This window comes from Vicugna pacos, chromosome 21 (assembly GCF_048564905.1).
Source record: "Vicugna pacos chromosome 21, VicPac4, whole genome shotgun sequence".
NCBI classification, from domain to species: Eukaryota; Metazoa; Chordata; class Mammalia; order Artiodactyla; family Camelidae; genus Vicugna; species Vicugna pacos.
In genome coordinates, this window is record NC_133007.1 from 22,513,869 (window position 1) to 22,536,738 (window position 22,870).

Consider the following 22,870-nt stretch of genomic DNA (forward strand, 5'->3'; position numbering starts at 1 on the left):
TATACTGGCATGTGTACCGATAGCATGAAGAGGTTTATTCACTGCAGCATTGTTAGTAATAGAAAAAGCTTAATGCCGAACTAAATGTCTGTTACCAGGGGATTGATTAAAAGAGTATAGTCGAATACTTTGCCACAGTCAGACTAGATCTTGTCCCTGGTCAACAGGTGCAGAACAGGTGCAGGCGAGTCAAAGTTTCTTTGGGTGAGGACTGGAAGATCACTTGGCATGATCCCCTGTGTGGGCCATGTGAATTTCTCATTCTTGAGAAGGCTGAGCAGTTTACCTGTAGGGCATCTCTGTGCACTTGGTGCTCAAACTGTGCGCCTCCCTCTCTGTGCTGCTTCTCCAAATCAGCTTGGCTCATCACTTCCTGGGCAGTGGTTCTTCTCTTGAGTCACTTTTCTCTCTGGATCCCAGTTTTCGGAACTCTCTACTTTTCCTTGTTCCTTTCCTGCGTCTCCCAGTTCCAGCCCCTTTTATACCATTGGTAAGAACTCCAATAGCCTATATTAAAACAGAGCCAATGTCATCAATAAAATAGATACTTTTGTTCCTTTTGGGCCAACCTTTCTATGACAGAAAAGGAAAAAAAAGGACTAAATATTTAAATATATGTATATACAGTCAAAAATTTTATAGTGTTATATTTTGTTCATCTTTACGTTCTTTCCTCCTTTGCCATGTTTTTTCTCTTCCCCTAGGGGAAGAAGGCTCAGGAAGGTACAGTTGTAGATCCAGGCTCAACCTGTGTCAAAACCAGTGATGATGCTGGTCTCCAAATGAAGACTCATCACATAGTAATATGTTATGAATTGGAAGTTAATAATTTCCCTGGACCTCCTGTTAGAGTCTTATCTTCAGCTACATAAAGACTGTCCTATGATACCTACAGAATAATACTTACAGACTCAATTTAGAAGTCCACGTTTGTCTCTTACTGTGAATGTTAATTAGCCATACAGAAAGGTCTCAAACTACACCCTCGCTAAGTCTTTAAAGAGTCCTGTGAGGGCAGCCTCTGAATTGGGTCTGGGAAGATGTGCGCCTCTGGTGAGGACTGGGGGAAGCTGCCTTTTGTTCCTAGCATGGCAGGTCCAATGCTTATATCAGGTTCAGCGCCTCTGTGGAGGCTTAATTTTTTACCTATTGCCTCTTAGGACTTAGTTCTCAAAGGTTTCTCAGAGATATAGGGGTTGGAGACTGTTCTCAGATGTCTCATGGTGCCTTAAATAGGGGAATTCTATTAGGCTGGGGACAGGAGAGAGGTACTATTAAAGAGATGGGAAGGGTGTCAGATATGAAACCCGAGTCTTTGATTTCTTGTTCTCCTGGTCATACAGGCTCCTGAGAAGGAACACATCTAAATAATCAGATAAATTTAATTTCTCTCCTCTGTTCCCCTCTTTCCTACAGACCTGGTTGGGAAAATCTTTTCTTGCCTAAGTAAGAGCAAAGGATTCTTGCATATATAGACAAGGCTTTGTTTTAGGCCACTTGAGACCCTGGCCTCATTCATTGTTTGCCCATTTCTTGCAGTCAGGCCTAGCCTCATCCACACATTTGTTCTCATTCAACAAATGTTTATTGAGTTTCCGTAAAATGGCAGGTACAGTCCCCTGCATATCTGAAAAATAGTTTTGAAAACGTGTACAAAGCTCTCACTTCTGAAGGCTGAACAAAATCTCACGTCATTAGATTCCATTGAGAGGTAAACAATTTTACAAAATTCTACTCCTGAGTAATCAGTTTATTGATCACTTTGAATACAGTTGAATGGATATAAACATTTTGATTTTCCTCCCCCACCTTTTGTTTCCATCCAGGTTCTGTAGAATTTGTTTCCTGTCTTTTAATGCTATTTGGGACAGAGTCCATAATTGTCCTTCCTTTTCAGTTATTGAGTTGAGACCCCCTCTGCTGGCCCTGTAATGGTCAGACTTGTGGCTTTCAGGGTACAGAGATCAGTGGGGACACCTGTGTGACCCTTTCCATGAAGGAAGGAGGGAGTGGTAAGAGGAACTCTTCTGCACAGTAGCTGCTGGATCCCAGGTTCAATGCCAGTTAAATCTGCGGGTCTAGACTGCTCTCTGCTTTCTCTCTCATCTACAGGGGATGTAAGAACTTATCAATCATTAAAAACTTTGGTACCTGGAGCAGAGAACTGCTCTCCTCCCCACTTCTTGCTAATAGTTATTTTATTGTCAGTGCCACCCTCACATCCTTGCACCAGCATCTCATCTTGTCTGCCGCTCCTCAGCACTCCACCCTGGGTGGTCTTCTCTCCTGCATGTTCTCCCTGGGTGAATCCATTCATTCCCATTTGAAGGACCATCTGTATAGTTAGAGATACTGTATCTCTATCTCAGAACACTCTCCTGAGTTCCAGGTCCATGGATCCACTGCTTCCTGGATGTCTCCACCCTTCAACCTTAAAAATCCACAAACTCATCATCTCCTTCACACTCCAACCTGCTCCCCTTTCAGGGTTTCCTGTATTGGTAAACTCATCATCTCCTTCACACTCCAACCTGCTCCCCTTTCAGGGTTTCCTGTATTGGTCAAGGGCACTGCAGTCCACCTCGTTGCCCAAGCCAGAAATTTCAGGGTTCTCTTTGAATCCATTACCCACCCCATCCTCCATATTTAATCCTTAACCAAGAAATGTCAGTCTTATCTCCCACAGATCTCTCAGGTCTGTCCCTTTCTCTCCATCAGCATTGCCTCCACACCAGCCCAGTCTACTATCGCTTGTCTTTTGTGGTCCCATAATAGCTTCCTAGTGAGTATTTTTGCCAGGCTTGCACTTCTGGAGTCCCTTTCCTCCATCTGCTGGCAGAGTGAACTTCTGCAGTACGAATAAATCATGTCATGTCTTGAGGATACATACTCTTTAGTATGGGTTTTAAAGTCCATCATGTGATTGCTACCGACTTTTCAATTCGCTCTTCTGTCTGTGTCCCATGAACTCTATATTCCAGCTCTGTTAAACTTTTCACAGTTTTTTCCAATTGTCTCTTACATACCTTTGCAAATGCTGCTTCATCTACCTGGAATATATTTTTGATGTTGCTTTTCCAGATCTTTCTCCAACCTTTTGTCCTGTTGATGCCTACTGGGCCTTCAGATCTTAAGCTTAAACTCTACTTCCTGACCCTTATATTTGGTTACAACCCACCAATGTGTGTTCCCATAGCATTCCATATTTCTCTCATCATAAAATTTGTTATATTTTTTGTAACTACTTAATTTTTGGACACCCCTCTTAGCATCATGAAGGCAAGTTTTCTGATATCTTAATATTACTCTAGCCCCAGTGTCTAGCAGTGTTTAGCATGTAATATACCTTTACTAAGTTGATTAAATTTTACTTAACTTTGCTGAAGTCCAGCTATAAAAATAGGAATAGTGATACCTACCTCCCTAGGTACTATCACTGCCCCATTAAAAACATTTGGAAATACATGCATAGGGGGTGAGAATGTCTAGTGAGTGGCAGAGGTAAAATTAGAAGCTATGCAGTCTGATTCCAGATTCTTATTCTTTACCCCCATACAGTGCTGTTGCTCAAGGAGGCTGCTTTCCAGGCAGTTGTGTATGTGGTTCACCCTTTTCTTCTCCACCGCAAGTTGGGAACAGCATGTAAGAAAGAAGGGTTGCTGCTATCACGCAGCACACTGACAGCTCAGGTAGCACACTGATATCTCGAAAACAAGAACGGAGAAAGAGGCATCACGAAAGAAAAACACCGAACTTCCAAATCAGAGGACTCTGTGAGCTCTTTCAGACAGAGGCAGAAACAGAACCTGGATGCTTCACGTCACAGGAGGGCAGCGGACACTCGGTTCAATATACTTAGCTATCAAGAAGCAGTTTCATGTGTTTGTGGATTCCTTCCACAGGCTTTGGGATTATTGTTTTATTTCTAGTATCTGCCCTTGGTGGATGAGGCTGGACTAGAGGCTTATGCAGGTTTCCTGGCAGGAGGAGCCAGTGCCTGCCCACTGCTGGGTGAAGCTTGGTCCTGGACCTCTGGTGGATAGGGCTGTGTCTAGAGGCCTTTATGGCTTAGGAAGTCTGGTGAAGGGTGTGGCTGTGTTCCCACCCTGTATGTTGTTTGGCCTGAGGCTTCCCTACAGGGTTTTGGGTGGGGCTAGGTCTTGGTGCTAATGATCCAATCAAGGTGTCAGCTTCCAGGAAAGCTCATGTAGATGAACACTCCTGTAATGTCTGCCAGCAGCTTTTATGTCCCCTGAGTGAGCCGCAGCCGTCCCCCGTGTCCCCAGGAGACCCTCCAAATCCAGCAGGCAGGTCTGGCCCAAGTTCCTATAAAATCACTGCCCCTGTCCTTGGACCTCGTGCATGTGAGTTTCCACGCACGCTTCTCAAGGAAATGGAGTCTCCGTTTCCCCCAGTCCCGTGAGGGCTTCCAGAACAAAGCCCCCCTGGCCTTCAAAACCAGATGCCCTGGGGTCTCCTTCTCTTCCCAATGCTGGGACCCGAGCTGGGGAGCCTGACGTGGGGCTTAGAGCTCTCACTCCTGTGGAAGGGCCTCTGTGACTTAACAATTAAAGAACAGTCCTATGGTGTGCTGCTGTGTGGTTAAAAATGTGTGTGTGCGCACATGCGCACGTGTGTGTGAATGCATACAAATATTTATGTATGCAGAAAAATCTGAAAGAATATACACCTGATGTTGTCTTGAGTTAACCGTTACGCTGGGGTAGGTATGAAAGTACAGGAAACTCTGCCTTTTTACACTGCTGTATTGACAGTGTGGATTATGGCCCTTATTTTAAATTATTTTAATTTTTGTGTGAAAGTATAGCTTAGAGATGGTTTCGAGAACTCAAAGAGGATGACAACTGAAAACAGATATTAGATTGAGTAAGAAGGTCACTAATGACGTACTCGTCAGTTTCAGTAGCATCTTGGGCTAGGAAGCCTGGTTTCAGGGAGTAAGCAAAATAGAACTTTGTCAACATGTCATTGGTAAGAGCAGCAGCTCGAATATGCGTTTTCCCTTTTCTGGTGAGCCTGTTGCAGTGAGTGACAAAAAAATGGTTAAAGAGATACTGAGCCAGGCAATCTGTAGACATATTAGGAGTAGGGGATAAGAAGAAAATACTAAGCTGAATTCAGTCAGGAAGAGGCAAAAAAATCCCTGGTATCTTTAGAGCCTGAAAACTGCTGCTTTCATCCCAGACCAGCCACGGATTTGTTATAAGTATGCTTTGGGTAAATATGAAGTTACTTTGTTTGAATAAATTATAAAGGTGTAAACAGGATGGCTAATGACCCGGGAATATGGACCAGGTCCATTGCCCAGGAAAAAAGGTGGGGAAGATGTTAGTTTATTGCCAGTGGTGCACATTTGAACTAGACTGGACAATGAAAGACTATATTAAGGCAAGATACTCTTAGAACTTGGGGAAACAAATGCAAAAAGACCAGCTCAAGACACCTGTGAGCACATGATGCAAATGTTCAAAGCAGTGTCCTTTCCACATTAGTATTTATTTTAGAAGAAAGGTGGGTAGTGTGTGGAAGAAGGGTGAAGCACTGCCACTAGGGGGAGTGATCCTTTCTCCTGCCTGAGGAACTCAGGCCTAGCCCAAACCTCAATTACCTTTAGCCAAAATAAACAAACGAGTCCTAAAGTAATTGGGATTCACCCTCTGTAAAGTACACTTTGGTGGCTAGCTGTACGTCCTAGAGTAGAGCAGATGTCTTCTGCTCACCTTGACCATTGCTCTCCACGTCAGTAGTTCTAGTATGCCGTTTACTCCATCTTGTAATGTCTCCAGGGCTGTTTTAGCATCCAGATCTGTTTTAGCATTAAGGATTAAAATTATAGATAAAGGGCAATTACCTTCTACCTCGCTTTTTAACCTGTTTCTTTTTGAAGTGCAGGAGCAATCCCAAATTGTTACTATCAAGGAATGTATGACTGAAATGACAAACAGAGGGCTGTGACTGCCCTTGGAGGTGAGGGAGGCCCCGGTGAAAGAGACAGGAAAGTGTGGGATGTGGGAGTGAATCACACGGTGAGTCCTCTGGGATCATCTTGCATTCCTACACGAATGACAATGGGTAGTGATGGATGCCGGCATTCATTTTGAGAGGGGAGAAGAGATCACAGAGAGCATCATGGTACCAAAGAAGTGTGTGGAATGGGTGGGTCGGTCCCACCAGTGGAGACTGGCTGGGATGAGTTCTCAGCAGTTAGAAGAGGTGTCAGTGAACTGAAGAATGGTTTTGTCACTGGATGGCCACCTCCTTTTCCCCTACTGGTTGCTCCTTTGAGTCAGCCCAGCTGGAAGTGACTGCAGCTGGGCACCGTGGCAGCTGCACTTCTGTCACCCAAATCTAGGCCCTCTTTGTGGCTGAGTGCTAAGGGTGTTTCTGTCTAAGGGACACACCAGTAGATAATCTCAAAAGCATAGTATGGAACAGAAAGGAACTTTCAAAATGATTGATACACTCCAGAAGGACAAAAACCCTATGGGGGAATCAGAGTACTGAAATGTGCTCATGCATCAAAGTTTTAGTCATGAAGCCAAAATTCCTACTTGAGGAAAAAGAAAAAGAAAATAGAGGGGAAAAACACAATTTGAGAGTGTAGAGTAAGTTCCACTTGCAAAGGGAAGAAATTGTGACAAAAACCATGGGTATTTAAAAATATCTAAATCTTTATAAGCAAAATCTGGGCCTAGAAACTGAATCTGTTTTTAAAAATTAAAATATGCAAGGTGGGCTAAATCTCTATAATTACATTTTGTGTTTAAAGGAGTTGTGCAGCTAAAAAAAAATAATGGTAATGTCTTTTTGACAGACTTCCCATCCTGTCCTTTCTTTTCCTTTCCTTTCATTAAATAAAATAGGTTTAAGGGGCAGGAATGGAGGAGGTGACTTCTTAAACTGATGATTATGTGAACTGTTTGAATAAACAGGAGAATGATGACTTTTCTTTGGGACAGAAGCCTTCTTATACCCAAAGGAAGCCACCCACCTTCTTGAGTCTGTAGAATCTGCTTGTGCTCTTTTTTGGTTTTAGAGCAGAGCAGGCAATCATGACTTATTTATAAGAGATCACTGCAATGCCAAGAAAACTGAGTGTCATTTTTTGCTGGAAGAAATCTTGGTATCTTTCAAAACTCAGTCTTACTAGGTTCTAGGTCAGCCTTGTCAGACTATTAGGTCACTTATGGTTTACTGCACTCTGGCTGAAGCACAAGATGACACATTCACATTGAGCCCCTCTGCCCTTCGAGGAGCTGCCCCTTTAAAGTCTGGTTTGGAAGAGACTCTCCGAGGAGGATGCCTGCTGTCTAGCTCTTGTCTCCTGGGTTAATTTACCAAGAGACTTGCTGTGCATTCCGTGGGTCTCTGTGATGCCAGAATCCAGAAATGAGCCAGGAGATCTCGTTAGAGGTGGATCATCCAAGGCATTCTGGGCAAGCTTTGCTCTCACGTGGCCTGGGGCTTAACTTTTTTCCTGGGGAAAAATAGCTCAGCTCAAAGATGTGTTGAATGTCACTTGGCACCGTCTTTTGTTCTTTTGAATCCATATTAGTATGTTGCCGTTGTCTAGTAACTGTCGGTGACAAGGCACTTGTATAAAAGTTGAATGTGGTGCCCCTCAGCATCTAGAGGAAGAGTGTATCTCATTTCTGCTATTAGCAGGAGATGTACACGGGTTTGGTTAGGTAAGGATTAGGCTTGGGAGAAGGGCCTGGAAATGGAGCATGCATATTTGCATTTGTAGGACTATACCAAGAAGTTAAGGCAGATGATTTGAAGTGTTAAGTGGTAATTGTCACTCTCACCTTCCTTCCATCATAGTTGATACTTAGCACTTACACTGTGCTGGACATGTATCGAGTCGGTGCTTTGTAGGTGGCGTCACGTCTCATCATCACAAGAACCCTATGAGGTGACACTGAGAAGCTGCTGTAGCAGCCAGAGCTCTGGATGAAATGCTTCACGTTTGCCTTTGCCTTCTCTCTCCAGACACATCCAGTGGAACTTCAGAAGGATAATCAAGAGATTACTCCTAATTCATGTGTCCATTCACCCAGGATTTCTCTTGGATTAGCCCCTTGTAGACAGTGCGCCTCAGTGCTGCTTATCAGGAACATTAAATTAGTTTTGCTTCAGATCCTGTGGTTGTATGTGACATGATGCAGGTGCCTTTGCCACTGCCCCAGAGCATGGTGGCACCTCGACGCATCTCCCATATTGAACTCACCAAAGAATGGCCACAGCCAGACAAAACCTAAATGGAAAATTCTGGAACACAAATGGAGTTTAGTTTATAAGTAAACCAGCTAGTTAGTCATATCAGGGTAAGGATTCAAGGTGACTCAGGTCATGTTTCAGTTTTCCTTCTGAATGTTCTTGACACCCATTCTTTCTAAACAAGACAAAGTACCATGAATACCTAGAAAGTCTCCACATTGCTTTCCAAAGGTGACTCCACACTGGTGCTTCCTAGTAAAGATAATTTTTTTTTTATCCTCACCCCAGCTCAAGAAGGCATATTCCAAACTCAAGGAGCCCTTACTGCTTTAACCTCAGACCTCTCCACAGAGTTTCCAGTATAAAACACAGAGAAAGCTGTGAGCCTTCTCATCAGGGAAGAGTCCTTTGTAGACTTCCCTGGTAAGACCAGCTCTGGGGGCCATGTTGCTAAGTGCTCCGACCTGCTTCTTTGTGTCTGGTGCCTGCCTCTTTGTCCATCCTGGGTGAATGGACACAAGTTAGGAGAAATCTCTTGACTATCATTCTGAAGCTCTACCGGATGCTGTCTTTCTGATTTCCCTTGGCTTCATGCTCCATTACCTGTGGGCAAAGCCTGCCTTATTTCTCATATGCAGCCACATTTTCTTTGGGGTCCTTGCTTCTCTGAGAAGGGACTTTGTATCTGTTGAGGATGCATCCTAAACTATGCTCCATGGTTTTCATAATAAAAATAACTACTAATAATAACATCTGACAATTATTTTGTAATGTTATAATTACGATGCCAATTGCTATGCTAAGAGTTGTACTTTGAAAGAGGCAAGTGGGGACCAGATTATGGGGGAAAGGTCATGTTAAAAGGTTTAAGTTACATCCTGTGTGAGGTGAGAATCCACCGAAGAATTTTATACTGGCAATTCACACGAGCAATATACTTGATGCCTTCAGGATAGTCAGGCATTATGTGGTACCACGGGGATTTTTGAGACTCTTGTTTGCCTTTACCCCAAATGATTCCAGACTCTTACACATTTATAGATTTTATCCCTGCTGCTGCTAGTTTTTTTTTTCCCCCATCTCATTACTTGCTATCAAGTTTGCAACTGTTGCTTACTTGTCTCATTACAGTTGTCTCCTTGGCATAACCTCAGATCTGTTTTTGGTTGATTTGTAGCTAGAAAACCAAATAGAAGGATTTCTAGCTACTCCACACACATTTTGAGTTGTTAATAAAATGGTTCTTAGTAGCTTGTAAGTGTTGCTGCTGCCCGTTGAGTGCTCTGGCTTTGTGACATATCCTTTTACTTATTTACAGATCCCCCCCCCCCCCCATAATTTGCAACCTGACTTTTCTGGATAACAAAACATCAATTTCCGAATAAGTAGGTATAAGAGAAAATGTTTGGGATTACAATAAGCACTGAACAAATGCAGGTGGCATAATTTTTTTTAAATTATACATATAGGCAGGAAGCTCAAAGAAGAAAGAGCTTCAGGTCTAGGATTTAGTATCCAGTTGCCTTGAGCAGAGCTCTTAGATGTTGGTTTCATTTTCAAGTGCTCTTGTTGGTTCAAGACCTCAGCCCCACACCAGGGGCTTGATGACAACATATCCTTTCACTTCATAGTTCAGAGCCCACCAGTCCAGAAAAGTGGGATTGAGGGGGGAGCCCTGAAACACAGACAGGATCTCGTCTGGAGACATCACAGAGTCCCGCAGGTACAAATCCCCAGGCTCTCCCACAGAGGACTGGCTCTTATCAAACCCTCCTCCACAGGCATCCTGCTCTTGTCCTAGGACAATCTTGGAGTGAGCTCCCACAAAATAACCTTGTCTCAGGCCCTTTTTTCACCAGTGGCTTCCCATTGACCCAAAATTGGATGATGCCTGAGGAAGACACCCAGCTGTTACAGATGTGCGCTGAGCTGGGGAGCTCTTCGATAACTCTGGTGGTAGCTTGGGTTCTTCTAATGTATAGAGTGTACTCTCCAATTCTTTCTTAAAAAATTAGTATCTCATCATCCTTGCCCTGGATGCTGTAGGAGAAGAGGCTGTAGCCACAGGAGAGGTCACTATAGGCTTGAAAACACAAGGTAAAGTTCTGCAGAGGTTTCTCCAGCTTTATGAGCTGGTTCACAGCGGTCACTGGAAGATTCTCCAGGGAGCACAAACATCTTCCCATTGAGGTCTGTGGATAGGGAGAGAAATACAGTGACTTTCATAAATGTGGGGGAAAGAATCACGTTCAATCTCTTATCTCACTTTCCTTGACTGTCCCCTGACCACCCTACCTGTCTGAGCAAAGGCTTCTGGGAGACTGGTGAGGACAGAGACCCCAAGCAGCAGTTTGTTCATGTTCTTGGCCTAGGGCTGTTTTAGCAGCAGCAGTGACCAGGATGATAGTACAGATAGCACAGTGGTTGCTCACCCTAGCTTCTGAGATTCACATTCTCAGACCTCAGGCTGTTCAGGGTTTATATGCACCTCTGGGTGGGGATGGGGGATGGAGAGCACCAATAATGTGTCAGTGATTGTCCAGGCCTGTCCCCAGGTGCCACCGATCAGAGCTGCTGGTGGGGAAGGGTGGGCCAGAAAATCAATGGGAGTTATTTATTAGATACAGGGGACTGCCAGAGCGCCAACCCCTGATGGCCCAGATTCTGGTGCGGGGGAAAGAATGGGATGGACCTGCGGTGTTAGGGATGAGACGAGAGGCCATGCCAGGCCATGCTGGCCACCTCAGGAGGGTGGAACTCCAATCTCCAGAGGTCCCTCTGTCTGATGCTCTGTGCTCTGCTGGGAGCTCCTGAGCTATGTGGCTGGTGGTGGGGAGTCTTTCTGAGCTTAGGCCTCTCGTGGGCTGTGGGCGCAAGGCCTTTTCTTCCTTTTAATCATTCTGTGAAGTGGTCTGTTGTTTCTGGAACGTTCTGGGTTTCTGGTTTCTGCTGAAGAACCTGAAAAGTCCCTTCAGTAATTAATTTTGATTAATTCAGTATTGAGTAATAGGTCCTTGCCCTTGCTGAGGGGAGTGAGATAGTAGAGGATGTACTTTCTGTCTCCCTGAAGTTGAGCGTGTTCAGCTACTATTACTCAGCTCTTTTCCTTTTGACTACCATGGTGTTTCCTTATGCCAGATTTTCCCCATTCCTCATTACGACTTCTTTTCCTGGTAACCTCACAATCTGCAGAGATGTTAGCATCTTACTTGGCTTTCCTCTCCTCTTTGTGTCCGTAGACATTGAGGGTTCCTTTACATTAATCTTTGGTGATGACCTGATTAATGCGTGACACTCACGTTGATTCACTAATTCCCAGGCACTACAGTAGGTGCTGGGGATTCAGTGGTGACTTACCCGGGCACAACCCCAGTGACCTCCATCTCCATTCCCTCTGCTAGTACTTAAAATGTCACACTATTAGCCACCACTCAAACCTGCTCAGCCCCTAAGGTATCTAACTGAAGCCCTTCTTTCCAGCTACATTATTTTCCTTCTTTCCTATCCCTAGATTGTATGGAATCTTCATTCTCATCCTTCCGTCCAGCCTTTTGTTCATTGCCTCTTCTCTCAGCTCATGCCAGACCTTCTGATCAGCCTTTTCATCAACATGAGAACTGCCGCCAAGAATTCCTTTTCCCTGCCATTGTTCAAAGTATCCTTCTAACACTCAGCTCTGGGTAGTTCCCGTTCTCTAATTTTTTCTAATCTAAATCCCAGGTGGTAAAACCTTATATGGGGAAGGGAGGTTGGGGCCTCCTTCTGTTCTTGAGGTTCCCATCTCTGGAATATGTTTCCATATTGGCCTTGGAAGAGAACAGCCCGAGCTTCAGCAGTGGTCAAAAAGGAAACTGAGGATTCTTTCTGTTGTAGAAAGGAGAATTCTGATGTTAGAATATAGGAAAATGAATGTGGGGTCTTTTGAAGTGGTTGGAGCTCTGAAGGTGAACCAATCCCCATGGTTGCTGAGAGGCTCCTGGGTGCCCCCCGGCCAGTGGGAGTTCGGGTGAGAGGCAGTCGTTCCTGTCTGGGTGGCTTGGGAAGGGTTGAGGGTAGGAGAGGAAAGATGGCATGTGTTGGAGAGGAAGGATGGCATGTGTTGGGTAGAAGTGGGGCCACCAGTGTGCCTCAAGTAGTGTTGTGCTGGTAACATCAGCTGGCACGCGGTAGAGATGGCCTTCAGAGAGGATGGGAGGAGAGTACACAGCATAAACTCAAATCAGGAAAAGGCAGAGATGTGAGACCTTACTGAAGGTTACCCGATGGATTAAAGAATACTTGAAAGGTACCTTCTAAGGCCTGAGGTATTTATGGAAGACATACAGTCACAGTACCCAGTGGGACTGGGTAGAAAGAGACTGAAGGAGAAAAAACACAGTGTAGGAAAAGAGAAGAGGATTTTGCTGCTAATGAAGAATTATTTGCCATGTATTCTGTTGGCCGTAAGGGAACTTAAGAGCATTTATTTGTAATAGATGGAAAGAGGCAAGGGAGACATCAGGAGTAACTGATTATCACCCTGATATGTGATTGTATAAAATCAAAGGCACCGAATCTTAGACTGATGGCAGGGTCTTATGGTAAAAGAGAAAAGGACAAATCTGAGATTTAGAAAATAAAGATACATAGAATAGGGAACCACATTAGATTTTATTCCAGATTTCTGATTGTATATGATTTGGAAAAATATGGTGCTTTTAGTGCAGATAAAGCAATTGAGAGGAAGTTCATTTGGAAGAGGTAGAGGGCAGATAAGTTTGGTTCCAAAAATGTTACATTTGAAATGATAGTATGACCTACATATAAAAAAGGCTGGTAGAGAATTTGAAACATGTGAGTGCCACTTGGGATTAGAAATATAGATTTCAGAGGAATCAACATATAAATGGTGATGAAACAAAAATTATCTCTTTCAGTGGAAGGGGCAAGAGAGAAAAGGTCAGGGAACCACGTACTAATTTGAGGGAGCAACTCGTGTTTGTGGGATTGGAAGCAAGGAAGGAGTTCAGAGAGATTTAAAAAGAGTGTCTGGCAGAGAGAAGGTTGGTGTCAAGGAAACTAAGTTAGCGTTAAGTTTCCAGAAGGCAGTGTCCAGTGGTATTAAATGCTTTAGAGACATGTAAGTAGAAGGGATGCTGGATTTAGCAATAAAAACTTCATCAGTGACCTTTGAAAGAGCAATTCCCTTAAAGTGAGCATGGCAGAAGCCAGGTTGCAGGGGTTGATGAAGGCAGAAAAAGGGAGTGTTCCCTTCCTTAGGAACCTGTTTCCTCAGGTTCAGTAATTCTGACAAGGAACAAAAGGAAAGAAGCAAGATTTCTGCAGGGGACTCAGGATGCAATGTGTATTTCCCGTACAGATTATGGATTGTCTGTTTTTGACAGAGAGACTATTGTGTCTCTGCTTCCCACCCCATAACATTTCACCTAGTGACAGAGAAAAATCAGTGTTCACCTGAGATTATGACTGACCTTTCCACCAAAGTAGCTGTTTCAGACTCTAAATGCCAGACTCCAGACTGCTGACAGACTCCTACCTCCCCCTCCAAATTCTGACAGTCACAAAGTGGCCTCTCCCTTTCCAGATCCTGTGGATACTCAGGAGTCTTCTCTTCGGTCTCGGTTCTCTTGTTCCTAATTTCAGGGTTCATTTATAAAAGAAATCCCCTGGTAAATTTGCCATCTTCTACTTTTGGGTTCAGTCCTCTATCTAGACCATGCTACCTCAAAGAAACCTCGCTTCTGAACTCAGAATTCAGCTGTAACGCCTCTGTAGAATGGCACAGTATCTATTTCGCAGTCTTTATCCTTCCCTACATCCCTAAATTAGCACTTGTTTATTTTGAATCACCCATCTTCATAATATTTATAAAATTTACCTTAATTGCTAAATGGACTTTTATGCATTAAATTTTTTTTTAATTCCTTGGAACCCACTGGCTACAACCATCTCCTTGCTGTTCATAGTCCCTTTGTGAGAATAGCTTCTGGCGGAGGAGCTGTGAACAGAAGAAAAAATACAATGGCAGGGACTCAGTGTAAGTCTGTGTCTTGAGAATGTTGAGACAGTCCCTTCTCTCCGTATAGGAAGATATCAGTCTGTAGTGACAGAGAATACTTATGCATTAAAGAAACAGGTGCAGATTTCTCACTTGTGTGGCTGGCAGAGGTCTTAGCTAGAGCTATCTTGTTTCACTCTTGTCATCTTGTCTTTCCATATGCCCTGTTTCTGTGTGACCTAGAGCCCATGTCGGAACAAGTGACTTCCCATGTTCACCCATTTAATTCACATCCTTAAAACTGCAGAATGCAGAGAAAGAACCTCACAAAAGCTGATGGAGTTCACCTTGCCAGGTGTCTTCAGCTTTGTGAGTGCCTCATGCATCTCTTAACTGCATCAGGGAATGCCACAACTGTGGCTTGACCCACGTTGTCTGTGTCCTTCCTGAGCACACAGGCTCCTTCACTGATTGTGTACACTGATCCTCGTTCCACAATACTCTCCAGCCTCCTGTCTCAGAACAGTATTCCTGTTCTTTGTCATCTTGACCACCAGCAACTGATATGTGGTCATGTGAAAATCCCTGAGGTGTAGAGCCTGTGAACAGGGTGTGTGCCCAGTTGGTGTGTGAGGCTTTTAGTGTTAGCCTGGGCATGGCAGTTGTCTAGATGTCATCCAGGTTCAATTTATACTTCTCGGACACTGGTGGCCCATTTCTTTTTATTTTATTTTATTTTTTTTGTTTTTCTCAAAGTATAGTCAATTTATAATGTGTTAATTTTGGGTATACAGCATAGTGATTCATGTTACATATATATTCCTTTTCATTTTCTTTTTCATTATAGGTTACTATAAGCTATTGAACTTAGTTCCCTGTGCTATACAGTAGGACCTTGTTGTTTATCTATTATATAAATAGTAGTTAGTATCTACAAATCTCGATTTCCCAATTTATCCCTCCCCACCTCCTTTACCCCCAGTAACCATAAGTTTTTTTTCTATGTCTGTGAGTCTGTGTTTTGTAAATAAGTTCATTTGTATCCTTTTAAAAAAATTCCACATATAAGTGATATCAAATGGTATTTATCTTTCTCTTTTTGGCTTACTTCACTTAGAATGACAATCTCTAGGCCCATCCATGTTGCTGCAAATGGCATTATTTTATTCTTTTTTATGGCTGAGTAGTAGTCCATTACACACACACACACACACACATACATATATACATACATACATACACACCACAACTTTGTCTAGTCATCTATCAATGGATATTTAGGTTGCTTCCATGTCTTGGCTGTTGTAAATAGTGCTGCTATGAACATTGAGGTGCATATATCTTTCTGAATTAGAGTTTCCTCCAAATATATGCTCAGGAATGGGATTGCTGGATCATGAGGTAAATCTATTTTCAGTTTTTTAAGGAATCTCCATACTATTTTCCATAATGACTGCACCAAACTACATTCCCACCAACAGTGTAGAAGGGTTCCCTTTTCTCCATAGCTTTTCCAGCATTTATCATTTAAGAGTTGTTTTTTAATGTTGACATAGTGGCCCATTTCTTTTGTGACCTCCTTCCTGCCATGGAACTCTCCTGCATGGGCACTTATATCCACGAAACAAATAATATTTTACTTCCCCTACACATGTTAAGATGTCCATGAGCTTGGTGTACATCTCCTGCATCAATATCCTTATCACCTCCACCATGCTTAGGATTGCTTCATCTTGGGGCTTTACCACCTGTGCCTCCCACCTCACTGTGGTCATTGTCTCGTACAGTTGTGCCTCTATTACCTACCTCAGTCCCAAGCTGGTCAATTCAATGGAAAATATACTGCCTCCTGGGAACCTACACCATCATCACTGTACTGATGGACCCTGTTGTTTACAGTCTGAGGTACACAGAGGCCAAGGATACCATGTACAGAGCTGTGGACAGAAGCATTTCTTAATAGATTGACTCATTTCATCAGGAGACGTTTAGTCCTGGCCAGTGTTTTTTCTGCTTACAAACATTTCACATCTCACAAGTAGACCAAATAGAAAGCTATGTCATGAATTGGTTCAAGAACTTACCCTGCTCTTCTCCTGATGCTCCAGAAGGAAGGCAGAAGGACACAAATGAACTTATCTACAAAAGAAACAGACTCACAGAAATAGAGAACAAGCTTACAGTTACCAGGAGGTAAAGAGGGTGGGAAGGGATAAATTGGGAATTTGAAAATTGCACCTCTTGGGGAGTGACGGAAATGTTAGCTATCTTGACTGTGGTGGTGGTTTCATAGGTGTATACATCTATCAGAATTCGTCAGTGTACATCTGAGATATGTGTAGTTCACTGTACAAGAACCACAGCACAATAAAGGTGTTAAAACAAATAATAATAAAAGAAGGCAGAAGCTAGGATTTCTGCTCAGGTTGCACATTACTGCAGAGATGGGCAACACTACAGGAGCACTATGATGACTTCTGCAGGATCATTGTGATTGAAAATCCTCCTGGCTCCCACTTTACCTGGCCGCTTGGTACTTGACTTCCATCTGTGAGTGGAGCAGACCCAGTGATGATCTCAGCAGTGATTTCAGTTAAAGAATCCCAGGGACCACTTGAGATTTTGCCCATGTCCGTGATTTCAGTTATACGATCCTTAATAGGCATTTCAGAAAAACTTTCCTTAACCATTTGCTGATTGAAAAATAGTTGCAGTGAGAGAGGCTCTTCTTTCCATGAATTCATCCCCATTGGCCACTTAAATAGTGTGTATTTAGGTGGAGTATCCTTTACTTTTGTAGGAGTAAACAAAGATCTTTTTAAACTATGTTATTATTGCAACCCTGGGAGCAGAGTAAAGAGAGAATAGACGGGTGTCTCTTCTCAAGGAATGGTGCCTTCATCCGGAACTCTTCTTAAGAATTTATCTTCTTGTCCCTCAAAAGCCTTTGAGAATTGTTTATTCCATAGTGGCTGTGTGGTAGCTATTTGGAGTGATGGTGGCTAATTCTGGACGAGTGACTTTGATTGTTTTTCTCTAAATGTGAACTGCAATTTCCAATAAATTAAACCCAGAAATGCCAAATTTTCCTTGCTGCCAGTTGAGTGGGAGTTGAAAGTTTATTTCTGTCTTTTCCCACTAGAGATTTCCCACTAGTTATTCTTCTGAAGAACTCTTCTCTGTTCATATCTTACACTTTTTTTTCTTGGATGGGTGGTTACGTGTTTAATTAAGAAATTTTTGTGTACCTCCACTGTTAGAGCAAAAAAAAAAGTTGGAAAAGCTTAAGTATGATAACATCTGTCTTTATACCCTCCTATATTTTGGAAATAAGTGACTTACTCAACTTCAAGGCCAATCTTTCCATTTTCTGTCTTAAACTTTTGTCATATTTTTAACCTCAGAATTAGGATTGAGATAACATTTTGGTCACCTTTGAGTTTTCTCTGTCTTCGACAGACTGCTGGAGGTCAGGTGTCCCAGGCACACTGGGTGCCTTGTCGGGGAATCTCTCTTTGTCCTGAAAAGGAGCCTGGAAGGTTGATAGATGATGCCATTGTCTTAGTGAGGATCAGCACCTGATGTGTCATAAGGGGTGCTTCTGAAGCTGAGGTCCGCAGATCCCTAAGGGGTTTTGAATGGGTTTCAGTGGGTTTGTGAACTGTCTGAAATTGTGTGCAAAATGTTATAAGTGTGGGCACATGTATATTTTGTCATCAGATTTTCAAAGAAGTCTCCGGTCTGCCAAAGATAAAAATCCATTGCTCTAGATTAGGGTTTCGTAAAGCTATTTTGACAGAAACCCGTAGAAAGAAGTACATTTTATACTGCATTGCTATATGCATACAGGCACGCACACATGTAAATACATCTTGATCAGAGTTATCAGAAAACAATTCAAAACCCCGTCAATCAGGAGAACCCCAGAATGTTTGAGAAATGACAGGAAGCCCTGTGTGGCAGGAGGGTAGTGACGGGAAGCGTGCAGGATAGAAAATAAATCAATAGGGGCTGCTTCCTCCGCATGATCCTCGTCATTGACTGCTGCTGTGTTCCCTTCCCCTCTCTACCCCAGCCAGGCTGTGCTGGTTGCTCCTTTACATCTGCTGGCACAGGTGTTTGCAAATATTTTAAATATTTTTGCATTTATCATGGTGTATTCCGATAAAATGTATATATGTCTTTTCATAAAAAGAACTTTTGTCCATACTTGCACTCAAAATATAAGTACTCAGTATTTGTAATGTACCAGTCACTGTCCAAAGTCAAACAGAGGCTATATCCTTAAGGAGCTCAGGATCTCAAGAGAGAGACCACCACGTGGGAAGAATAATAGGCATGCCTCCTTTCATTGCTCTTTGCTTTATTGTGCTTTGCAGATGCTCCGGGGTTTTTTTGTTTTTGTTTTGTTTTTAAACAAATTGAAGGTTTGTGGTAGGTCTGTGTTGAGTAAGTCCATCGGCATCATTTTCCCAAGAGGATCATTAAAAATTAAATTATGTATATTATGCATTGTTAAACATAATGCTGTTGCACACTTAATAGACTCCAGTCTTGCTCTGCGGTGCCTTAATAATCTCAGGAATTTCTGAGATGCGTGGGGGGTGTTGCCTCTGTATTAAATGATCCACAGTTTGCAAGGCATTTTTGTGATTTTTTTTTTAAAAAAAACAACTTTACTGAGATATAACTTACAGTCCATAAAATTCACTGTTTAAGTGTAGAATTCAGTGGATTTTTAGCTTGCTACCATCACCGTAGTGCAACTTTATAACATTTTCATCTCCCTAAAAAGAAACCGTGTACCTAGTGGCAGTCACTCCTCGTTCTGCCAGCCCTTAGCCCTTGGCAACCACTATGCTGTGGATTTGTCTCTGTGGATTTGCCTCTTCTTGTTAAGTGGAATCATCCAATATGTGGTCTTTCATGTGGCTTTTTTTACATTGCATAAGACTTTCAAGGTTAATCTGAATAGTCTTGTAGCTGGTATCAGTACTTCATTCCTTTTTATGGCTGAATAATACTCCGTTGTGTGGATATACCACATTAATTTTTGTTACATCAACCTTGCATTCCTGGGATAATTCTCATTTGGTTACAGTGTGTAATCCTTTTTATACTGTGCTGGAATCAGTTTGCTAGTATTTTGTTGAGGATTTTTGCATGTATATTTGGAAGAGATACTAGTCTGAATTTTATTTTCTTGTGACGTCTTCAGTTTTAGGGTCAGGGGGTTACTGGCCTCATAGAATAAGGCAAGAATATGTTGCAAAGATAGTACAGGATGTCTTGTGTACCTTCCACCCAGTTTCCCCAGTGGTTACATCTAACATAATTATTAGCACTGTATCAAAATCAGGAATTTGAAGTAGGTACACTGTAGTGTGTGTGTGTGTGTGTATAGGTCTATGTCATTTTATCACATGTATAAATTCATATAACTGTGAGATTCCTTTACCCTCCCATTTATAATATGTCTTAAATATATTTCCTGCATACATTGGTAACCATGTTAGACAAGGATATAATTATTTCTTTCAACATCAAACATGATTTAGAAAACTCAAGAGGAGAAGGGAAGTCTATTATATCCACCTGTATTTTTGCCTGCTGTGTTCTTCCTTGCTAATGTTCCAAGGATTTTTCTTTTATTCCCTTTCAATTTAGAGAACTTCTTTTAGCCATTCTTTTAGAGTAGGTCTGCTGGTGACAAATTCTTAGTTTTTCTTTCTCTGAATATGTCTTTATCTCTTTCATTCCTGAAGACTGTTTTCACTAGAGACAGAATCCTGGGTTGACAGTTCATTTCTTTCAGCACTTGAAAAATACTTGTGCCACTTCCTCCTGTCCTCCACAGCTTCTGATGAGAAATCCACTGTCACCGGGTTGTTTCCATTATTTCTTTCTGGCTGCTTTCACTTTTTTTCCTTTGCCTTTTGTTTTCAGAAGTTTGTGATGTGTCTTGGCATGGATTTTTTGTTTGTTTGTTTATTCTGTTTGGATTAGCTCAGATTCTTGAGTCTATAGGTTTACCTTTTGACAGATTTGGGAAACTTTCAGTCATGTCTTCCAGTAATTTTTAGTCCCATCCTCTTTCTCCTCTTTCTTGGCCCTCTAATGACATGAACATTAAATCTTTTATTATAGTCTTACTTGTTCCTTATACTCTATCCATTATTTTTCAGTTGATTTACTCTTGATTGTTCAGATTGAGTACTTTCTATTTCAGATTCACCAATTCTTTTTGATGTTCTTTCCTTTCTTCTCTTGAACTTATCTTTTGAGTTTTTTAATTTATTGTATTTTTTGTTCTAAGTTTCTATTTTGTTCTTCTTTATATTCTGTATTTCTTTACTGAGATTTCCTGTTTTGTGCTGAGATTTTTTGTTTATACTCATTTATTTCAAGCATGATCATGATTGTTCATGGAGACATTTTTATGGTGGCTCCTTTAAAATCCTTGTCAAATAATTCTAACATATGTCATGTTGGTGTTGGCATCTGATGTTTTCTTTTTTCATTGAGTTTTGAAGTCTTTCTGGGTCTTCATGAAGGCTTTTTTGATTGAAACTTGGATATTTCAATTATTATATTAGAAGACTCCGGATCTTATTTAAAACTTGCATTTCAGTAGATTTCCTCTGACACTGCTCTGAAGGGAAAGTGTCTCCACCTTTTCACTGCCAGGTGGGGTTGGAAGTCCAGGTCCTCCACTCAGCCTCTTGACAGCAGGATGATTATGTCTTGTTATTGATGGGTGGGAGTGAGAATTCAGGCTTCCCACTCGACCTGAACTGGTATCACCCTGGCTTGGAGATGTGGAGTACCTTTTACTGTCCCCTCTGAAGCCTCCACTGACACCGTAGTGGGTGGCCTTGTTACTGCTGAATGGTTATGAAAATCTTGACTTTCTTTAGGCTTCCTCTTATACACGCTTGTAGGGAGGAGTAAAAGAACTGATTACCACTGCATAAGGCCAGAGTCCAAGCTCCCCACCTGAGACCACTGAAGGAGATTGTTACTGCTTAGCAGAGATGAAATTCCCGGTTATGCATTTGGTCTTTTTTGGAGCATTGGGATGTCTCATTACATTCTGGCAAGAGTGGGAGCCTAGGCTTTCCACTTGGTCTTTGGTGGTGGGGGTGCAGCTGTGGAAGCGTTTAGGATATCTCTTTCCTGGTCCTTTGTCTACAGACAGTAGACCTTCTTGGGGGCTTTTTTTTTTTTTTTGTCTGCAGCCATTGGTATTTCCAGGTCACTGGTTTTTCCAGTTTCCAGACAGGGATATATGAGGCAAAAAGAAAATCCAGTGGGCTCTCCACTGTGTCATTCCTCAGGTCCTGTGGGCTCTAGCTGGTCTTCCTCCTCCTCTCCATCTTCAGTCTTTCTATGTTTGTTTCATATATAATGTCCAGGGTTTTTGTTTGTACTTAGTGGGACAATAAGGAAAAGTACTTCTACTTCATCTTTCCAGAAGCAGAAGTCTTAGGTACTGTTTTATGCAATTTTTCTTTTTATAAACATAGAGAAAAAAGAGAAGAAGTGTGTGATGATACTGTCTTTTATAGTTACTTATACAATTACTTTTATGGAACTCTTTTTTTTTTTTCCTTATGGAGTTAAATTCTCTCTGGTGTCAATTCCTTTCAGCCTGAGGAGCTTGTTTTAGTTTTTCTTCTAAGGCAGGTCTACCAACAGCAAATTATTTGTTTACCTAGGAATGTGTTTATTTTACATCCATTTTTGCAAGGTAGTTTTTTGCTGGTAAAGGATTATTGTTTGATAGTATTTTCTTCAGGGCTTTGGATTTCCATTCCCCTGCCTTCTGGCCTCAGTTACTGCTGATGAGAAGTCATTTGTTAATCTGGTTCGGATTCTGTCGTGTATATGAGGAGTGTTGTTTGTCTCTTGCGTCTTTCAAGATTTTCTTCTCCATCTTGGGCTTTTGACATTTGGCAGTTATGTATCTGAGTGTGTGTATCTTGTATTTATCCTACTTGGAGTTGAGTTTCTTGGCTGTGTAGATTAACATTTTTCCTCAAATTTGGGAAGTATTAAAACATTATTTTTTGAAATTTTTACCCTCTCTCTTCTCTTCTGGTACTATCATTAGGCATAGTTTGGTATTCGGCAGTTTAAGTTTAATATGCCTAGGTGTAGATTTTTTTCATATTTATTTTGTTTGGCGTTCTCTGTATTTCCTGGATCTGTAGTTTGGTGTCTAATTTTGGAAAATTCTCAGTCATTATTATTTCAACTATTTCTGCTTTCACTCCTTCTGATATTTCCATTATATGTGTTCTTTGGTATTCTGTTTTGCTTATTTTTTAAGTTTTAATTTTCAGTGTTTCTACTGACAAATCTTCAAGCTCATTGACTCTTTCCTTCACTATGTCCAGTCTCCTGATGAGTCCATCAAGGGTATTTTTCATTTCTGTTAAAAAGTTACTGATTTTGACATTTCCTTTTGATTTTTTCTTAGTGTTTCCATGTCTCTGGTTCCCTTACCCATCTGTTCTTGCATGTTGTCTGTTTTTCCCATTAGAATCCTTAGCATAATAATCATAGTTATGTTAAATTTCCATTTTGATTATTCCAGAATCTCTGCCATATCTTTGTCTTGTTCTGATG

The 22,870-nt window shown here is 41.9% G+C and overlaps 2 protein-coding genes across 5 annotated transcripts in view; one reads left to right on the forward strand and one right to left on the reverse strand.

The window, feature by feature from the left end:
- LOC102538295 (olfactory receptor 10J1-like) overlaps positions 1–22,870 on the forward strand; it is a 240,045-nt gene that overhangs the window by 32,493 nt on the left and 184,682 nt on the right. The gene's annotated exons all lie outside the window — the stretch shown is intronic.
- Positions 9,824–10,600, reverse strand: APCS (amyloid P component, serum). Its single transcript, XM_006215633.3, is given in 4 exon segments — positions 9,824–10,093; positions 10,095–10,382; positions 10,384–10,433; positions 10,537–10,600. Coding segments are annotated over 4 exon segments (672 nt in total).